At 42.0% G+C, this 21,725-nt stretch overlaps 1 protein-coding gene across 1 annotated transcript in view; it reads left to right on the top strand.

Moving 5' to 3' along the window:
- The first annotated feature begins 10,402 nt into the window (after window positions 1-10,402).
- ZDHHC8 (zinc finger, DHHC-type containing 8) overlaps window positions 10,403-21,725 on the top strand; it is a 23,840-nt gene continuing 12,517 nt past the window's right edge. The window contains exons 1-4 of the mRNA XM_009888113.1: window positions 10,403-10,586; window positions 14,828-14,985; window positions 18,857-19,029; window positions 19,716-19,818. Of these exons, the coding sequence (XP_009886415.1) occupies window positions 10,403-10,586; window positions 14,828-14,985; window positions 18,857-19,029; window positions 19,716-19,818 (618 nt within the window). The remainder of the gene's footprint in view (window positions 10,587-14,827; window positions 14,986-18,856; window positions 19,030-19,715; window positions 19,819-21,725) is intronic.

Here is a 21,725-nt window from a genome sequence, read left to right as displayed (position 1 = left end):
ATTCTAAGAGAGGCTTTTGTTTTATTATTATATATTTGCTCCAGTACTTGATATATAAGAATTTTTACACTTTCTACACTATCTTCTGTATCTATTTGCAATAGAGGTACCTCTATCTATTTGTTTCATTCATCTCTTCTGTGAAATATGAAATCCGTAATCTTTTTGGTTCATACAAGGAAACCTTTCAATAAGTGCAGTAATTTTGCTGCATATGTGTCTAGAAATCTTCAAACAAGAGAGTTCAGATTAGGACTGGCTCCCTTTCCCTGTATAAGCAAGCTATTGCATAGATAAAAGAACTTGCGTAGCAGCTCTGAAGCGTGTTATTCAGGCCGTGGACAGGTATTGTTTCCAGATTTCAAAGGCAATACATGATCCAGACAAGTCTGCAAGAACCTCTGGTCTTAATTAGTTGTAAATTTCCTGAACAGCTCTTGCAAGTCATGGAAGAAATTTAACTGCTATTACCAGCCTCACAGGATTTTTCTTCTCCTTCTTTCTACAAGTCTCTCTAGCTGCCCCAGCACTGCAAAGAGCAGCTGGCAGATTTGGCAGAGCCGGCTGGATGTGGGGGTACTTGCCCTCCTGATCTGTGGCGGCAGTGTCAGCCTGCCTGCAGCTGGATGGTCCTTCATGTCCATCCAGCTCAGGCCATGCAACGTCCCTGACAGGGCCGGCTGGCATCTCACTTGCCAGCTCACGGAGCAAGTGGCACACACAGTGCAGAGATAAGGTCCTCCAATAAGATATTCCGCTACCCCAAGCAGCCCCTGCAGCTCTTTTCAATGGAGAGTTTTAACAAAGCAACTTGCTCTCTGATGCAGACCTGTGACAGGCACCTTGACACCTAGGATAACCGGCATTAAGCTCAGACACCTGAGCTGTCTCTGCTGGTGTCCTCTGCTTTTCTTCTTTTCTCTGCATCTTGGGAAGCACATTATGTTACCTGCTTCTCTGCTAATCCACTGTGAGGATGTAATCACAGAGTTCAAAGCTCATAGTGAACGTTTCTTCAGCATATGGGTTCATTGTTAATTTAAGTGGCATATACTTTAATCTAATAGATGCTGTCTTTTAGTTAAGTAATTTCTCCAGTAGCTGGAAAAGGATGATGTCTTATGAAATTTAATTTATTTCTACTGAAGCTCATGTGGAAAAGGAATCCTAAAAAGTCAGATTAACTTTTCAACAAGGGTAATGTAGACTGTATCTTTTCCCTGACGTCACCATCCCTCTCCTTATTTCATAATATTTCTTTACCTGTTTCTCCCTCTCATCACAGCATACTGCGATGAGCTACCTTGCTTCTGCTACACTGTCTCATGAATTCAAACACTGAATGTGTACTAGATGTGTTCTGCCAGTATGTGACTGGGGACTACAGTAAGCAAAGTCTGTCCAAATCCTTCTGTGCCAGAAGCTGGGATCACCTCAAGCGTGTCTGAATTAACCTGCTGATAATTTGAATTTATTTTAAAAAGCAGCTCTGTAGGAGCAGCCTACCTCACATTTCAGCATTGCCGGTAGATTCATGCATGTATTGACAACGATGAGGACAATAGGGAAAACACTGGAGAACAGTGTTCAATCAGGGAGGAACTATCCTGTACATTTTTTCCATCAGAGAGGCACAGAATCTGGCAAGTGCAATTCCATCTATTGAACAAAAACTTGGGTTACAGATTGCTGAGAGGTGTGGAAGATTGTGAGGGTCACTAGTGGTATAAAACCCAAATAAACTGTGTTCTTCATTACTCAAGGAAATGGGACTCTGGTGGACTTGAGACTGTCTCTTTTTAGCGCTGCTATAGTAGATGTGGCATTAATTTAATAATTCTAATGTTTACAAATTACAGAATCACACAGAATGGTCAGGGTTGGAAGGAACCTCTGGAGATCATCTAGTCCAACCCCCAAAATTAGAAGCAGAAGTTTGCATTCCACATGGCATCTTTGAAAACGCTCAGAAAAATTCAGCTTGTGTAGCGTGCGTATCCCTTTCAGACACTGTGAAGTATCTTTCGACCTCCCTGGCCACCATGCTGGGCAGCTGGACTGTGGTTATTGCTGGAAATGGTGCACACGGGAGCACAGAATGAGGGCAGTGCAGCCACATGCATTGAGAACTTGGCTGTGTTATGAGTTATTGGTTCATACAGCATCTTTTGGAGGCAATTCTCTGATACCCCATTTAGCAAGGTTTCTGCGGCTTGATAATTCCCTTGTGTGAATTTTGGAACAGGCTGGAAGTCATTCAGCTGTTGCAGTACAGAGATGCTGGTGGCCAGCCATATGTAGACAGAACTGCAAAGGAATGTTACAGCAGTTCCTTCTTTTTCTAACCAAATGGATTTAAAACTTTCAGTGTGACGGAGCAGCTAGTGTCTCTCCTGCTGTGGTTATTTTGCAGTGACTACTTACTGTCCTCCTCTTCTGTTGTGACCCAAAGACCACCCATACCCTCAGCTATTAGCTGCCGGAAAAAAGTGGGGTTTGGTTCCGGCTGCTAAGCATTGTACTGATAAAAGCTTGGTGCATGTCTGAGAAGTCCTGGATTACAATCATCCTTGCCTCTTCCAGCTTGTGTGGCATTTTTAGGCTTTGCAAAGTCTGGGGCTGAGAAAGCAAACCCAGGAGCTTCATGTAGGGGATTTTGTCTTTGGATCTGTGCACTCACTCTGTAACCTTCGCTCAGAGTCCGCTCTGATTTGCTGATACACTGACAATTGGCTCCTTTCCATGAGACACCAGAGGGTTTACTGCTGCTCAGGGTGGCTCTGCTTGCAGCCCATTAGATGTGTGAAGTGCCATGAAGACCTACTGTCTCACTTTGATGTGAGCATTATCATTCTAATATAATAATATTATTGTGTACTCTGAAATCCAGCCTATATATACCCTAGAATCAATGCACAACGGATGCTCTCAATTTTAGGTGCAAATAAAAAGCTGGGCATTTCAAGTGATGCTACGCTATTATAGCATGTTCCTTTTCAAGTGCATCAAAACAAAAACTCCGCCCTGGGCTTTCATATATGTCAGTCAGTAAGTGCTAACCGGTTCTGTGTAGGCCCTTAATTCACTGCAGGACAACACAAATTTCAAAGCACTGTGCAGAGAATGATTTTGCTGTTTTGATCCGTATTTGCAAATGAGCCCAGCCCCTGCCTGCCCAAGCCCTGCTGCTGTGAGCAACTGAATGCAGCTCCCGGCGGTAACCTATGTCTTTGCTACTTTTATGGGTGCTCTACCAGGTTTCTGGGCTCCCAGCAGCTACTGAGCGTGCGGAGAGCATCTCTGCAAAGCATGTGTTGAGTCCAGCACAATGCAATACTGTCTGCTCACCATGCGCACGATGTAAAGTCACATCGCACGTGTAGCTCATAAGAGTATGTCCTGCCCATTGGCTGCAGGGTCAATCTGTGCCTGTGCAAAAAGTCTGGGATGGCTGGATGGCTTCTGAAGTTGAGCATGATGATGGATATGTTTACTCCTGTGTTTGTCTCATTCAGAATTGGTTATTGGTATTCTTACTCCTTCTCTGTATTTCTTCCGCATCAGTTCACATGACAGTAGTATCTCTCCTCAGCCTTGGAGGCTGTTTAAAGAGGGAGGAAGGGAACACGCTCCAGAGCTTTCAAGCAGCTTTGTGAAAAGGGTAGAGTGTGTTTTACTTTGGTAATGTGATGTGTAGCCCAGATAAGACTTTTCAACCAAGGACCATTATATCTCAAGTTGACTTTTTAATTGATTTAGCTCCTCTGATCTGTACATTGCCAGACATGAACTGCTAGTCTTTGGACTGAGTCCAGGGTGTAATGGGAAGTCCACTCAAACCCCATGAGCTCTTGTTAAACCTGAGTGAATTTCAGCCTAGCACATTTCTTGTGAATAATTAAACAGAGTTAAGCAGGTGATGGAGTTGAACCTCTGTCTCTAGTGTTCAGCTATGTTTCAATTAGGAAGGGGCTCATGAAATTCTTGGGAGTTTTGGTGGTGGGTTTGGGGGGGATTTTTTGCCTCTTGTGATGGATAACTGCACCTGGAAACCCAGGGTAGATGTTTTGGTATTTCCCACTTATCACCAGCTCTCATCAGTTTCTCCATAGTAAATTCTCCTGTATTAACTTCTGCTTTTCCCATTTTTATGTAACACTCGGAGTTGTTATCCTTTACTTTGATATCACTTTCTATCAGTACAACTGCTGTACTCACAGTGAGGGTGTAGTGCTATGGCAACAATATATTATCTGCAGTCTTGCCAGTGAGTAAGATATGGTGCAGAAATTAGTTCATTTATCAAAATCTGATGTGGCAGAGCTGAGCAAAGGACCTGGCTATCCTGAACCTCGAGCCATTTGCACAAGGTGTGCCGTTCAGTTTTACATTGGTTATGACACTCAGATACATTTTCTCCTGACTGTTTCCAGTGATGCCTTGTTAAACCTACAGATGTCTTAGCACCTTGGAAAGTATTTTTAGATGTACAATAATCTCCAAGCTATCTTTGGTAGTGACAAAAAATGGAAAATGAGCTTTTTTTTTTTTCTTCTGTTACTATTCCAGAAAGGTACTTTCCTGTGATTTCAGGGTAGGAAAGAGCATATAAATGGAAAAATCTCGCCCAGACTGGGATATCTGAGAAATATGTTAGATTTTCACTGCTGAAAACTAGGAGAGCTCTGCCCTTCACTGCTGTGTGGTGCAGACTGGGCAATGTACAGCCTTCAGGGTGCTGTCTCACACCTTCTGTGTCCTACATACACACTGGTGGAGTGGGCTTTAAGGTACAATGTTTACATCTGATTCCAAATTCTTCTAAAATGTGGGTGTTCAGAATGAGTCAGTTGATAGCCCTTTCATTTATGGTCCAGCTGGTACAGTGCTGGATTAGGAGGACTTTCACCTCTGTGTACCTGTCTCTCCCCTGACATATCATCACAGCCATCCAGACTGTTGTGCCTTTCAGAGTAGGGCAACTTTCAGGCAGCCCAGGACTCTGGGTCCATCTCCCAGGGTTGCTGGATATTGGGATAATGTCAGCAATATTAAATCTTTGGTCAGATCTGGTGATGATTAGAAATTGCTTACATGGATTTTACAGTAGACAAATTGGTATGTGTTCTTAACATTCAGGGTTTGGCTAGAAACTCTTGGAGAAGAATCAAACCAGGACAGGCTGCTACAGACTTACAGACACAGTTTGAAAGTTTTCAGTGAAATTAGTACTAGTGCTTAGTCAAATCATGTTTGCTTGTTGACCCATCTTATCTAATTAGTCCCTACCTCACTGAGCTGCTTCTACTTGCATGCACTGAATCAGCTCTTTCATATTACTTTTTTACAGCTCTAATGATTGAAGAAGTTGATTCAAGTTATGAGATGCTTTCTTTTCTGTGTTATAAACCCATGCCTTGTGATTTCTGCAGAAATAAATTGTTTTGTGGCATATCAGCCATCTGTTTGAGAGTGAGGGGAAGGGTGTGTGGTAACCTCAGATCAAATACTAGGTGCAGCTGAGCAGCCAAATAGACATTCTCTGGAGTCGTCTTATTAGGTGTGGGTAACTAACCAAAGTTTGGGTGCCTGTCTGTACTCTTGAGGTTCCCACATCTTCTCTGTGCACTACACAAGCAGATTTCACTGTCTTTCTGTTGGAAAGAGAAGGGTTGTAGCCTCCTGCTCCATGTTCTGCTCCTTGTCTCTGGCCTCCAGGCACCCAGCACCCCGAGGGAGCCTGTGTGCACACGTGCTTGTTGTGCTCCAGGCAGAGTGTAAAACGAACCAGTGGCCTTGTTTACTAGGTAAATCACAGACAAGTCCTCACGCAGCCCATCAGCAGGAGCGGTGTGCCTCACCCCTGCCCAGTTCAGGAGAGGGTGGTGGGTGCCCAGTGCGGGGCTCCAGGGAAGTGAACACCAGGGCCACCAGCCTGTCCCCAGCAAAGACCCTTTGAGATTTCCAAAATCAAAGGTGATCCCTTCTCTGTCCTGCATGGTTCGTCAGGAGTTCATGTCTCATTTGCAAAAGGCCTAACTAGGGCGAGGGAAGAAGCAGACGGCTTTCAGCCACTCTGCAAGCCAATGTCAGAGCCAAGACTAAAAACCGGTTCTTGAAATCCCAGGCTCCTTCCTGTATGGCCTGCTGCCTCTCTAAGCATGTGTAAGGTTTTAATAAAAACCATCAAATCTTAATTTAGAGCAGGATTCAAGAAAAATGTCCCGTTCAATTACTTAATTATAAGTGAACTGTAATTATAAGACACAAACACATCTTGCTACAAAGCACCAAGCAAAAAAGCAGAAAGGATTATTTGTTTTTTAATTTAGCAGAGCAAGGCAGCCAATGATGTGTAAGTCTATCTGACACCTACCAAGTTGTGTGATCCTATTTGTTAATCTTTTTAACTTTCCATTTTATTAGGGTAGGATTTCAAGAGCAAATAGAATAATTGAGATTAAATCTGTCATCCTGAATTACTCTCCTCTGAGTTACGACCAGAGTCACTCTGTGTCGCAGAAGTATAATTATGAGGAAAATGCTGCCTGTGTAATTGTGTGCTTAGTTCAGAAGAATTTGAGATCCATAATTATCTCTAGTATGTCACAGTGGTGTGTGCTGGCTCTTAATTTCTACAGTAAACAAAACCATTGAAGGTTTCTCTCCTGAGCAGTTAGTTCTTGATGTAGCATGGCTGGTACTCACAACAGTAGCAATATTATCCTTCAGGTCCCCTGGTTCAAGTGAGGGATCCAAACTAACTTGGAATAGAGCAGTCATCGTACATTTATTTTCACGTCTACCTTGAACTTAAATGTTGAATGTGCATTGATTGTGCAAGTCATAGCACATCGGGTGCTGTGTTCCATCACTTAACTTTTTGGTGGTCCAAGGGTATTGCCTTTGACCTCTGCAATGACCATGATTTTACAGGTGCTCCTGCAAACGGAAAGGGTGCAGCTTTCTTTGACAATAATTAAGCTGTAATAGAAAAGCTTTGGGTTAAGACTTGGTGGTTTTGCTCCTAGATGTCAGTGCACATCAGAAATCGTGGGGTTTAGTTTTTCTCTCAGAAAAATCTGGTGTTGGTGCTCCATTAGGGGACTATACACTGCTCTTGGCTCTACTTAATTTATATGACCCTATAAAATTTGTGGTAACCTTCATACTATATAATTCCCCTGTGAGATGAGTTGAAGACATAAAGACTGTAGGCTTTTGAAATTTTGGGTTCACCAACCAAAGTAAGCTTTGAATCCATGTGGTTTTTATCTAGATCCACAACAACTTCTGTTAGAAAAAGCAACTGAAAGTTCAGCTAAAGTTGTCCCATAGATTGGCATTATTGCAGCTAGAAGATGATCTCCTGGAGAGAGGATATGTACAAAGAAAAAGGAAATGCACTACAGGTCCTGCTCAAACATTTCTGCAGCTTCCCTCTCTAGGCAGAGAGTGCAGAGGGTCAGAAGCCAGACTTTTTTGCATGATGGATTAGTGATAAAACAACCTAACAGACTTGGATTAGAATTTTTGTTACTTTGTCTAAAATTATCTATGCATTAGGGGAGAGGGACAGGGAGGATACGTCATTTTTTGGGAATCCTAGTAGCAATTTTATTTTCTTTTTCAGACTTTTTCACAGTTACAAGCCAGAACTTGATCTCCACATCTGTTTTTATCGGTCAGTCTAGTTTACGAATGAGGCCCCTTTTGTCCCATCTAATTTTATGTAATCTGTAATGCTGCATAAAGATTCTGGGAAGAAAAAACAGAAGGATTGTGAATAGACCTTCTGGCTAGTATGTACAATGACTCACTCTATCCTTTATTTCAACTTCCGTGAAGTATTTTCAGATACACTATTTACCCATTAAATGAGCTGTTTAGTTTAGCTTATGGGGGTAAAGCTCTTCCTAGTATTTTGATGTATTTGTTGGGAACATGACAAAGTAAATCACAAATGAGGACATTAAGAAATGCTTACATTAATCATCTGAGACAGTCTCTCTCATTATAATTTTATTCTGAGTAACTAGTTATCTGTAAGAAAAAGTTTCCTGTTCCTTGATTTGCCAACTTACTTGACTTTATTGCCAAGGAAATCTCTCCTCCATGCTTGACAAGCAATGGGTAACTTAATAATCTTTCTCTGTGCAGGCAGTTACTTCATGGAAAGAAATTAAGTCAGCCATGCCCATTGCTGAATCTAATTTTACTATAATTTAGAGGGAAGAACCCTTCCCTGGGTAGAATTCATTCTATAACTGCTTCTTTCAGGACTTCTTTTGCTTTCCTCCAAAGGATCTGGCAGAAACTGTTGTTAGTGACAGGTCTGCAGCTTGCTTGGCAAGGTCACTGTGGCACATTTCATGGCAAGAGAGAAACTTCTCCCTTGCCTTGGTTTTAGTCATTGGCAGCTGCTTTGAGGAAAGCTGAGCATGGCAGCAAGTCAGTATGACCTAGCTGCACCTTGAAATTCCACCTCTTAGGGAATGTTAGGGTACCTCATGGAGTCAAGCTTTCTTCAGCTGGGTCTGTCTGAGCTAGTTCATCTCCATCAGCTTTCTCTTGTACAAGACCTGATCCTTTACCCAAGCTCCACGACCACCTGGATGAGATCCCGAATGCAAGAGAAACACAGAGAAATTGAGCTCTCCACTGAGCTCTCAGCCCTTTCCTGTTCTCTTAATAGATGTTAACTTCCTGGGCTTTTCCCTGCTTAAGACCAGTCCCAGGAGAAACCCTGTGCTTCTGCTTCCCTTCTGTGGGCTGTAGCAAAGCATCCTTACTTAAGTAAGATTTACTTTTTCCTTCTCCCCTACTCAGCCTGGAGGTTTGGCCCCAGCCACAGACGTGTCTTGCTCTTTGGTTTACAGTTCCTTCACCCTGGGCAGGATTGGTCCCTCTTTTACTTGCTCCAGGCCGGACTGAAGCACACACAAGGAAAGGTCCTTTAAAAAGCAGTTTGCCGCAGTGCAATGTAAAAGCCTGGCTGTGAAGAGGAAGGGAGCGCAAAACAATCTCTTCCTGCCTGCTAACAAAGAAATGGGAGGAGAAAACGTGGTGCTCTTCTAATGCTGGCCACAAGAGCGTGTTTAACACTGTCTCTTCAAGGTCAATAACATCATTCTCAGCTGTTCAAAATAGCATATTGGTAGCAAAACCAGTGCGAATTATATGTGAGAGAAGGCTGGTTGTTTGTTGTTGTTTTTCCTTCCTCTCCACAGGCTTCAGCCTGGCAGACAATCAGATTCAACCGTAGATATAATTGAGGCAAAATACAATCCAGAGTATGTAGGCCAGCATATGATTTGTGCTAATGGTGGCAAAGTATTGCTGCTGAACGGCTGGGCTCACCAGTTTTGGAGGAGTCCCTGGCTGTCAAGGCAGGTAGAAGTCTAAGGAGCCACTCAGTCAGGGGTCTTACTTTTTTCAAAGAAATTCTGTGTCCCACTTTTTTCCTTACTTATATTTGCAAGATCCATGCCATTGATTAGATTTTTCCCCTCAGCAGCCCTATAACACCAAACCTCTTTATGCAGAACAGAGAAGCAGATTTGGTCTAGGGTTTAGAGATAAGCTGTAGAGAGGTGGTAAATGGCTGAGGGAATGAACACGGCTTTTTATTGGGTAAAGTTGCCTGTAAGACAGGCTGTTTTCTGCCTCGGTCCTGGGCTCTGCTGGTGGGTAGTGTTCTTTGCAGCTAGGACAATTGTCCTATAACAAACAGGCATTTCTCCATCCTTTTCCCCAAGTCTCCTACTTTTTCTCCTTTACCCTTTATCTTCAGTTCCTCTCAGTTACATATGCCAAGTAGACAGTAGGCCTTTCTGGTGTTGCTGAAAAGTGCTCACATGGCAGATGTCATACACTTTCTTTTTGATATGGCATTCTTCCATTGTGCTGACACCTGCAGAACCCATACTTAGTCTGACTAAACTTTACCCCAAGGAGAGGTTTTGTAGTGTTGGTTTTGAGTGTTATTTGGAGTTGAAAACCACTTGGGGAATCATAGTGAGAAGTGAGTGTGCTTCTCTTTGTACCTGCTGTCAAGATCAGTGGTTTAAGAATCCTATTCTGTTTTACACCAGTGAGAATTGAAAGTAATGCCAACTGCAACAAGAGTATATAGAAGGTAAACAGAAATGCAACAATGGGATGAAGGTTTTACAGAGAAGCAAAATGCCAGGTTGCAAATAAGGCAAAGCTCTATGAGCCGGGTGAACAATTGATGCTTTCTGTGCTTTGGAACAAAGCAGCTTTACAAAGGGTGTCTGCAGTGTACTTCAGATCACTGAAACTGGCTCAATGGAAATTTCTGTTGTTAAATTGCAAATTCAGCCTTGCTGCATGGCTGGTCGGGAGGGGACAAGACTACTTCTCTATGTGATGATGGTGAATGGGAAGAAACTATGTGTTACAGCCGAAAGAACCCTTACCTATAACTTTTCTTCTCCACAGGTGCCCCTGGTTGACAAAAGCTATCTCCCCAGCTATCCCAGTGTACAATGGGCTCGTGTTCTTGTTTGTACTGGCAAACTTCAGCATGGCAACTTTCATGGACCCTGGAGTTTTCCCACGAGGTAACAGAGAATGGGACTGTTGTGGGGGGGAATTGAAAACCCAAGCCAAAGGAGGTGTCAGATATCCAAATACACTGTTTACTGACTAATCCCCTTTTTTCTGGAAATCTTTCTTGTAGACTTTATTTATTTATTTATTCTACTCAGCTGGCAGCAGAGGTGGGATGGTAATGAAATGTTGGATACCCTCCATTTCTCTTCTGAGCTAGGAGGTGTCAGTTGTCCTTGCACTTGCTCAGACTGGCAGTTGAGGGTACAGGGTTGCGTAGAATGGTTCTCCTTGAGTAGCTCTCCTGACTGATGTGATTGCGATTGCCATCCCCTGTGTCATGCTGGCACACTGGATTTAAGTCACTGTCTTCACAATAGGTAGCAAAGCATGGTGGAGGGGAGAGGCTAAACTTTCTGAAACAGCTTCATCAAAGCAGACCTTCCAGAAAGCCTTAAAACAAATGCAAAAGCATTGAGTGCTAAAAAAGATAATGATTAAGGCTTGCCTTAGTGTGTAAAAATGTATACATTTAGAAAGATATGCCTGCTTAAATTAGTACTGATTCACAGCTGATTAAATAGGATAAAGATCGCTCAGCTTTTGTAATGGGAACCACAGTGCAGCTATCTCTTTTAACACATCCTAATGAGAGAATTATCACCTAATTTCATCCGTCTTCCAATAATTATTCACATGCAGTTTGCAGCAGAGACTGCTCCAGGCAGTCTTGCTAAACCAGTGGATCTCTGCTCTCTGCAAGCTGTGCTTTCTCACCTCTATTCACTGAATTCAGTATCTATTTTGAATTGCTACCTGACAAGAACAAGGCACCTGACCTGCTGGCTTCCCTGAATAGCAAGTGCCAGGTTTCTCCAGGTAGCAGGTCTAATGATGAGCATCTGTCTGCCATTCTTTTCAGCTGAAGCTTTTGAACCCCTGTTTAAATGTTGCAGCACTCCAGTTAAGGAAATAATTATGTGTAAAGGCAAACTAAGGGAAAGGCAAGATTCAGTCATTTGTGCAAGATTAAGTGATGCAGTGTTTAGGTGCTTAAAGGTACAAATAGGTGCTAGTGAGATTTGCAGAAGAGCTTAAGCAATTTGAGCTTTGAACGAGTTCCCTGGACTTCTTAGTTCCTCCATCTTAGCAGACATAGCAGTGGTTAAGCATGTTTTGGGTGTGAGGTTATTGAAAGCATCCACGCTCTTTGCCTTCAGTAGGAGGAGAGCTGGAATAAAGTTGTTCAGTTTTGAAAATCTCAGTTTGGGAATCTAATATCTTTGTGCAACGTAGTTCCCTCAGAACAAAGCCTGCAGCTGGGCGCTCACCGCGCCCTATGAGTGATCAGTACTGAGTGTATTGTAAATTCATACCTTCCTTTGCCTTTTCTAACTTCCTTTTCCAAACTAGTTCTTTATTTTGGACTTTGCATTTAAAGGAGAAACACACAGGGAGATCAAATAGAAACTTTGAAACTTTCTCATCACCTTCCCTTCCTTCCCATCTCCTTTAACACAAGGGAGTTGGGAGCAAAGCAGGAAGAGGAGGAGTTTCCTACAGCTCGCCTTTCTTCTGTCTCTTTCTCTTCATTTGTGGCCTTGGTCTTATAGCTCTATTCTGTGCATGTGCTTGGTCTGGAGGAGGCTGGGAGCAAGGGGAGTGGGGAAAGGATGAGGAAAGGGATAGAAGTTATCCTGGAAGAAAGTGATGGAGTAGGAGTTCAGCTGTTTGAAGGAAGCAAACTGATAAGGAAAAGAAAAGATGGAAAAGACTATAAATACCAGTGCTGGGAGGAAAGAGGAGCAGATGTTATTTCAGATGACAAGTGTGCATGTGAAAAAAGCTATCACCCCCCCACGCCGCCCGCAGAGCTGCCAGCGCAAGGAGTTCAAAAATTGTAGGAGTGATTTAAAATGAATGTACAATGGATCTATTTGCTTTCTGTTATTGAAATTAGTTTTAGTCATCTTGGTTTTCAAGCTGCTTAACACATTTCTTATAGTTACAAATTTGCTTCAAAACCAAAACAACAAATAAGCAATACAAGAGCCGAGATTCAAATGAAATCACACGATTCCTTTAAGGAAGCCGCCAAAAATCATAATATATGTTATAAAACCACGAGACTTGGCTGCCCTGTGTCAGTGAATCAGAGTATGAGAATCTGTGTAGTAAGATACATTCCTCTGCTAATGTATTCTTCCGTTCAGATCACTGAAAGCTGGAAATAAGCACATTTCTAGCTGATCGTATGAGCTTACAAGTTGTCTGGCAGATAGAACTCGGGCTATGGGGTGAAGTAAACTCAGCTCATTTTTGTATTGTTGAAGAGGGGCTGAATCAAACTCCCAGATCCATTATGCATTTTTGAATCATTTTTTAGTTTGTTGTCTCGCTGAATGTTTCTGGTATGAATTAGGATGGGCTCTGTGCGAGTGAGTTGCTAGTAATACACCGAAATGAATGAGAAGGAAAGGAAATATTAAGTCACTGAAATTGAGGCTACCCCGACAAATCTGATTTACGCTTTGGGTTGAGACTGGCAATGTTTGTTGCTGGCTAATTATAGATACCAACTGCAATCTGGCTTCCAGTAATTTTGATGTGAATCTGTTGTATACAAGCTCTTCAAGTGTGTGTCAGTTTTGCAAGGCTGATGTGATTATATGCATGTAGGCATATACAATGTACAGACTTTATGTCTGCATAGTCAGTTTTTTTACAAGAGCTTAAATGGTTTGACTGTTCTAATGTCTTGTTTTCATATGCCCACATGTATTATACAGCATGGGCTAGTTTATAGTAGTATTGAAGAACCTACAGATTGTATTTATAGAAGTGCCGAAGGGGTTTAGAGTCTAGCTCTCGCTAAGGGACCCACTGACTAGTTATGAAGGAAACTTACAGAGAATGGTGCCACTACAGCAGTCTGCTTCCACGCACAAATGTTAATCCAGAGAATACTCTTGCAAGGTAAATACTGTAGCTGAGCCAGATACCAAGCTTATCTAAGTGAAGGGAGTAAATGGAAACTGGATCATGACAACACATCTAGAGAAGATTTAATATGGAACTAAATGACAATGATTGATGCCCCACTGGGACAATATTATCAAATTCCACCTAATTCGGAGCCAGTCAACCAATGCCAGCTGCACTATAATGTTTAACCAGGTGTTAAATAGACATGAACTTCTTGGATTTTTCTCTGTCAAAAGGAAACAAATAAAGATCACAGGAATCTAGAATAAAAGATGAATTTTCATGAATGTCATTCTCATTTTTTTCCTTTTCTTCCCAATATATATTTGTCTGTTATAGACTGGCTTTTATTTTGTGCATTTATTTGTAAATTGCCTCTTTTCTTAAACAGGGCAGTGCTTAGCTGAGATGATAAACCATCTGCCCTCCGTGTTGTCCCTAATAAAATGACTGCGATATTGTCATCCTCATCTTACTAATGGCAAAGAGAGGCTAAATGACTAGCTCAAGGCCACAGAGTGAGAAAATTAGAATACAGGACTTCCTGACTCCCAGTCCTGTGCTCAGATCAGTAGACCATGCTGCCTTTGAGAGAGGTGAGATCTTCCCAGTTATGTACTGTTTCTAAAGCAAGAGCATTCTGGGTATGCTATGAAGAGGTCAGCACGGGATATGCTATAAAGAAGTAAGCACTGATGTAAGGACTTTTCACGGGCACACACTGTGGCATCAGACTCCCTGGATCAACAGGTCTTTGGGATGATTGTGGGCTGACACTAGAGTGCTGAACAAATCATTGTCACTTAGGGGGTTTGAGCTAGCACAACCTTCTTCTAATATTTGCCAATGTACTTTCTTTCACTTTATGTGCTGGTAGGCTAGCATTGAATTAATCCCAAAAGCATGCAGCAGAACTTCTCACAGCAAGGGCTGGGGTGATTTCCATCCCCTTTGACTGCAGCTCATCTTACTCATTTGGGTTACAAATGCTGGCTAAGACAAGACTCAAACACCTCTCTTTGTCCAGAGGCTGGTGGGTGGGGGTGCACAGCACTCCTGTGTGAGGTGCTAAAATGAGCCTTGATCACTGAAGTGTTCTGCTGCCCGGACAACCTGTTCTGACAGTCCGTCACTTCCACCACTCTGTTATTTCTCTGACAAGCCCAAGAGCACGTACAGCGCCCTTGTATCCAAGGCACTGACTGGATTAGCTCTTTTATCTTTACCCTCTGTTATTTCCACTAACTTTTAGTTTTGCATTGAGCAGCAGATGAAGATGAAGATAAAGATGACGACTTCCGAGCTCCACTCTACAAGAATGTGGAGATTAAAGGAATCCAAGTACGGATGAAGTGGTGTGCCACCTGCCACTTCTACCGTCCTCCACGCTGCTCTCACTGCAGCGTCTGTGACAACTGTGTTGAGGTAACAGTTCTGTTGATTACACGATCTCTTGGCTTTGCCTTGATGATGAGATTGCACATGCTGCTGGAAACATGCAGTTGGGTGGTTCCCTCAGTATTTCCGTTCTTGGAAGTTCCCAGATACAGCCTTGTTGGTGGACTCCTGCTAATTAGTACCATTTGAAACATAGCCCTCAGTTATGATGTATGTTATATATGCAATAATGTTTGATGTCAGCTTTGTTGCCAGTGATAATTAGAATAAGAATTTATAATGCTGGCTATGCCTTCCTTGAACTATCTAAGGGATTGTGAATGTAACAAAGGGGTGAACAAAGAGGCAGAGTTCAGGAGGGCAGGAAATTCAGAGTGAACCGTTGTAGTGTGTCATGTGTGAGCTTAGGCCTCATCATTTAATTTGGAACAAACTGGTGCCTATATTAGTGGACAAGCAGAGAATCACAGAATCACACAATGGTCGGGGTTGGAGGGCACCTCTGGAGATCACCCAGTCCAACTCCCCTGCCAGAGCAGGGTCACCTACAGCACGTTGCACAGGACAGCATCCAGGCGGGTTTTGAATGTCTCCAGAGTGGGAGACTCCACCACATCTCTGGGCAGCCTGTGCCAGTGCCCTGCCACACTCAAAGTAAAGAAGTCCCTCCTCATTTTTAAATGGAAATTCCTATGCTCAAGTTTGTGCCCATTACCTCTTGTCCTATCACTGGGCACCACTGAAAAATTACTGTTCCCATCCCCCTGTCACCCTCCCTTTAAGTATTTACAAGTATTGATAAGATCCCCCCTCAATCTTCTTTCTTCTAGGCTGAAAAGACCCAAGTGCCTCAGCCTTTCCTCATAAGAAAGATGCTTCAATCCCCTAATCATCTTTGTAGCCCTTTGCTGGACCCTCCCTAGCTGTTCCCTGTCCTTCTTGAACTGGGGAGCCCAGAACTGGACACAATACTCCAGATGCGGCCTCCCCAGGGCAGAGTAGAGGGGGAGGATGACCTCCCTCGACCTGCTGGCCACACTCTTCTTGATGCACCCCAGGACGCCATTGGTCTTCTTGGCTGCCAGGGCACATTGCTGGCTCATGGTCATCCTGTTGTCCACCAGGACTCCCAGGTCCCTTTCGACAGAGAAGCTAGAGTGGTGTGTGAGCTTTAGGAAAGTTAAACTCAGAATTCAATGAGTGGTTCCCCAGTCAATTGAAGGACCCCATGTTTGTTTCAGCTCCCCAACTCAGAGCATGAACTCGTTAATGTTTCTAATGTTGATTGCTCTGAATGTTTCTTGATAGCCCCAGGGTCTTGGTGAGGCACATGGGATTTAAAAAAAAAAAAAAACCCAAACAGTAAGATGTGCTTTTGGGCTATAAACAACTCCCAAACTTGTAAGTACAGAGTGCTGTATCCCCGGCAGTGTATTGTCAGGTGGGATTTTTTTTTATTGCTGAGCTAAAAATTCCACTTTTTAAGGATCATTCTGCTGCAAGGTCTATTTTTTTTTTTTCCAGTAGAAAGATGAAATCTTTAGTATGTCTAAAATATATTCAGCTGTGCCATTAAAATGAAAGGAATTAGTAGTCAGAAAGGTAAAAAAAATACCAGAGTCAGCTGGAATTCTGTATACACCATCTTTGTCCTAATCCTCTTTGCCGTAAGCAAGGGAAGAGTCCCAAAGAAAGCAGCACAGTTGTGTGAGAGAAAGGCTGCCTGAGTTTATCTTGTGTCAGTGATTTTCTCCTTCAGGGTAGTATGTATCTAAGTTATAATTATCTGGAAGCAGTGCTGTGCCTAGTAACTATCGATAAATAGGACAAGGCTATCCTGTTGTGGAAGGACTTAGAAGGATGCGGTATTTGAGAAGATGGAGAGCAAGGAGCTGGCAAGGTACCTGAGTAGAAGGGAATAGCCGCAGCTATTCATAAGTTGTGTCACACAATTTAGACTGCTGTGAATTGTTGAATAGAACTGGAGTTTTTGTAGAAAACCTGAGTCATATATTGCTAGTTTTAAAAAATAAATGTTTTCACTAATTGTAGATCCTGAGGGTTATTTAGATGATGGTAAACTCTCAGTTGTCCTATGGAATTTCTTTCTTCTGTCCTCCCCAGTGCCTCAGCATGAAAATCCATTTTCAACAAATGAAATTTTCTCAGAAAAAGATTGCTCAAAACTCACTGGTATAAACAGTTGCAATTTTGTGCTGCCGTAAGGCTCCATGGGAGTCAGTTCTGCAGAAGAAATGAAAATGGGAGAGAATCCAAAAGTAACCTAAATAAAATAGCAGAATGCAAGGTGACTCTGTGTAGCTCTCCAGAAGTTTTATTGATGGTCGGATCAGTTGACTATTCCTTACTGTTCTGGTGGGCAAGTAAGAAGCTCTGCTTGTATAATTAAATTATGACTGCTATGGAGGGATATAGGCAAAAAGCATTAATGACTTTTAAATCAATAAATCATGGTCTTAAACAGCATGCTTTATTGATTCTTGTGATGCTTATTTCCCACTCATCTGTCTATTCTGGAAGAGCTTGGAAACAGTGATAGGAGTGACTCTACTGGCTTTTCCATGTGGAACCCATTCAGAGTTGTAATTCACATCTTTTCACTTTCAGTCTAGAATGTGCAATAAAAATTCTTCACCCAATTATAAAACTTCTGAGCTAATTTGATAAAAATGAACAAAGAACAAAACCCAACAACACTTGCAGAAATAAAATCAGTTAAAACCTAAAGCCTGCTGTCACCAGAGGGACTCAAAAATGAATCTGTGACAAAAGTAGTCAGATTTTTGGGTTTTTTACTGAAGTGTTTGCAGTAGGTACTTATATAGTTTCATAATGGATAAATATTTTGGGCTGCATACAACCAGATTTGCATAATAGACATATGCTGTGTCAGCATTTCAGATATAGCCTGAAATCACCTTTATTGAATTGCCTCTGTCATTTTCTAATGTGTTTTGAGACAGCTCTAATCCATTTTCTTGTATTTTGTGATTTTTTTGGTAAATAACTTGTACAAAACTTAAAATACAAAAACTCCTTTGTCATCTTTGTGGAGTGTTTAAAAATAGCATTACCACAAAACAAAGAATAAACAAATCATTTGTTGATGTAGTGAGTGTGTAATATCTGTTCTGAAGAACGCAGAAATAAGAAGGGTTTATTTCTTGCACCTGATCTTGTCTTCACGTCAAGAATAATCCCACTGAAGACAGTGGATTTACATGCATATAAAACTGTGTAAAGACATTTTAAAGGTGTCTCTGGCTTGCCCTCATTATTAAATCTTCTGGTAAAAGGTCTCTGACTTTATTAGGGACTTCAAACTTTTAACTGAGACAAATAGTTAGGTTCGGGTTTATAACTATTAATCGACTTGTGCAGAGCTCTGCCTGTGTCTTGTCCAGATGTTGCTTTTCTTTGGGGACCTGCTTGGTAAAAAAGTATCTTTCGTGATGTCCATTGCTTAAAGTGGACTCATTCAGCTTTGTATAAATACAGAAATGTGGGGCAGAGAATTCTGCAGCAGTATTGCATCTTCAAAACATTCTAGGTTAGGAGAACTTTATTGTAATTGACTCTTCATGCCTAAGGATGATAAAAAATTAGTGCTTCTGCTGCTAGCAGATAAATAGCTTGTTGGGTTTTTTTTATATCCTCTCTTTGAAACCTATAAACAAACACACAAGTGCCTCTCCATCCATATATGAGAAAGCACTTTGTCCTAAGAAGAGCCTTTTAAAGAGAGTGTAGCATGTTGTAAAGCTGCAGAACTAGCCTGATGTAATTTTACATGATGATGGTTCAAATTTATCTCTAAGACATTGTACCTCCTTTCACCATTTGGATATTGTTCCTTGTCTCTCCCTTTCTTTACAAGGATTTTGACCATCACTGCCCATGGGTCAACAATTGCATAGGACGGAGGAACTACCGCTATTTTTTTCTCTTCTTGCTGTCCTTAAGTACGCACATGGTTGGAGTATTCACCTTTGGGCTCATCTTCATATTAAACCATATAGAAAAGCTGGGAGCAGCTCATACCACCATTACGTATCCTTCTTTTTTGTCTTTCAAGACTCAAGGTGGCCTTGAGGAAAATGTGGAAGAATGAATCTGAAGAGTTGTCTTCCTGGAACTGGTGGAGATCTACTTCTCTCCTGATCCTCATTGCTCTTACCCTGTAAATGCTTAGTGCAGGTTTTCCTCTGTACCCATCTGACCTGTGTAACCATCAATTACCCCAAAACTATAGCTGACCTTTTGTCTATCTCAGTCTTTGCCATGACAACCCAGCAGAAGGATATGCTGCCTCCCCAAACTTTACTTCCAATTGGGTTCAACTCTAAACTGCTGGGTACTATTGACTGTATTTAAAACTCTCTTACTGTATTTTAAAGCAGAGTTTCCCCTAGAAGCAGTCCCCCTGCATGCTAGGGTAATACTTGGACCTCTGGCTCTGAGGGGTGCTACCTCTGTTTATAGATTAGTGCAAAATGGTCTTTACAAGATAGTTAGAGCCAGAATCAACGAGTTCCCATTTTTTAACCATCTCAAGGATAAGGACTCAGGCTAGGAGCAGATGGACTTAACTTTGAGATAAAATGCAGTTAGCCTAATTAAAGGTGAAGGACACCCTCTGCATTTCCAAGATTTTTTTTTTCTCCTTTTCCTCTCTCTCTCTTTCATAGCCTCTTTTTCCCTTCACTCATCCCAGTTTCTTTAACTCCTGGATACAGAATGGCTGTCATGTGTGTGGCTGGGTTATTCTTTATTCCAGTTATTGGTCTCACTGGCTTCCATATTGTTCTAGTGGCCCGAGGGCGCACAACGAATGAACAGGTAAGCAGCAATCCTTTCTCTGTGTTTGTGGCTAAAATGTTGAGTTGGGAAGGAAAGTCAGCAAGTCAGCTTGGGTAAATCAAAAAATGAACCAAATCTTAGCAGTGACACTCTTACTGGAGCTTTTGTGAAGATCTAGGAAGATTGCCTGGGTTTTATTTTCAGATTTTTTTCTTGAAAGAACTGCAAGCAATGATTTCCCCCTTCTAACCACAGAGGATCATCCCAGGCTTATTTACCATTTAAAATCCACTCATAGCCTTGAAATAGGCTTTATGTGGTGAGTACCATCAGCCCCAGAAGTTCAAGCTGTATGAGTCAGACTGAACAAACCATGAGACTGAATGAAAGAAAGAAAGGAAAAGATTAAGTCATGCTTTTGCCCTGTCTCCTGATATTTTGAACTCCCCCAGCTAACCCACACTGCACATAATAAGGTCTGAGCGAGCTCTTTGTCTCTCTCTTGTTCTCATGCATATGCGCACATGCACACAGAGAGACTATTGGACCTAACTTGTTTTGCTTCTCCAAACCAAGTGCCAACATGACATCTTGTGCCAAAAAACCTGTAAAACTTTAGTTCTCCTGCAGTTACTCAAGTGTATATAATCCACAGCCCCTTTGTGGGCAATCCAGACCTATATGCATGTGCGTATCAATAGCATAGGTGATAGAGATCTGGTCATGGGGTCGATAGCATGGCCCTGCCATTTGTAAGGGCTAGCTCAGTTAGAAAGCTTGACACTGGGTCATGCAGCATGCCAGTCAGCTGCACACAGCATTTTCAGCTTTCTTCCCAAGGCTAATTAATTGTGGGCATTCCAGTGCTTTACCCTTTCACAGCTCCAGCTGCAAAGTGCCCCTCACACATCTGGGGTTTTCCACATCATGCTTCTTTTTCACTTTTTTTTTTTTTTTTTTAAATGCATTTTTACTGCTCTTGCATCTGTGGGCACTCTTGAGCTCCTGCTGAGCAGTGTGCTGCTCTGGCTTTCCTGCAGGCTGATGGCTTCATGCTGATGTAGCTTGTACGGCTGCTGTGCAGACTGTAAGAGTTGAAGACATCTGTCTGAGGCCAGGCCTTCATAAACTGGGATGAGATTGTCTCCTATCCCACAAGAGACAATAAAAACTTTTATCCAGAGTAGTGTGGGAGGTTTACATAAGCAAAGAATCTGAAGTCATCCTGAATTGTTGCCTAACATGGCCTTTGAACAAAGCAGGCTTACCATAGCTGTAGATCTTTAAATGCTTTTCTCTGTACTGCTTGGAATCAGCTACTCTTCATTTTAAAATTAATTTTGGCCAAGTATTGGGTTTGATAGTGCTACCAATAGTAGCATGAAACCCAGGGCATTTTGGTCTCATAGCCCAAATCACGGTCTGCCTTAGGCTTGTTTTTGTGCAGTGATGAAAACTGTCCATGAAAATTTTAGGTTGAGGAGGAAAGAAAAATTTAAATAAATAAATAAAAAAGTAAAATTTAACTTCTTGTGTTTGTGGCTACACTAACATTTAGGAAGGTTGAGAATTTTGCATTTAACTTGATTGAAGTAACTATTGGAAAATGCATCCTAGCTTGGTTTGGTTTCCTGAGCTACCAAACCACTTGAGATTAACTCAGCTTCCCATGCCTTTTTCTGAAAATTAAATATAATGTGGTCTTAATTTCTGTTTAGTCATATGTACTGCCTATCTGTAACTGGAGGATGGATGTTCCCAGCCTTCAGGTCCCTTTCAAAGGAGGCATATCTAACTCCTGGATACGAGATCTGCTCCTGGCTTTGCCACTGTTTTAAAACATTCACTTTTCTTCTGCAGTCTCAGTATTGATTCTGTTTTCTCACACTCTGTTACCCGCTGTCAGCATTCCAATTACAATATGCTCAACTATACTTGTCCTCTTT

Source organism: Charadrius vociferus, unplaced genomic scaffold (genome assembly GCF_000708025.1).
Source record: "Charadrius vociferus isolate BGI_N301 unplaced genomic scaffold, ASM70802v2 scaffold326, whole genome shotgun sequence".
NCBI classification, from domain to species: domain Eukaryota; kingdom Metazoa; phylum Chordata; class Aves; order Charadriiformes; family Charadriidae; genus Charadrius; species Charadrius vociferus.
The sequence above is the reverse complement of the archived record's forward strand: the minus strand, read 5'-3'. Positions and strand labels throughout refer to the sequence as shown.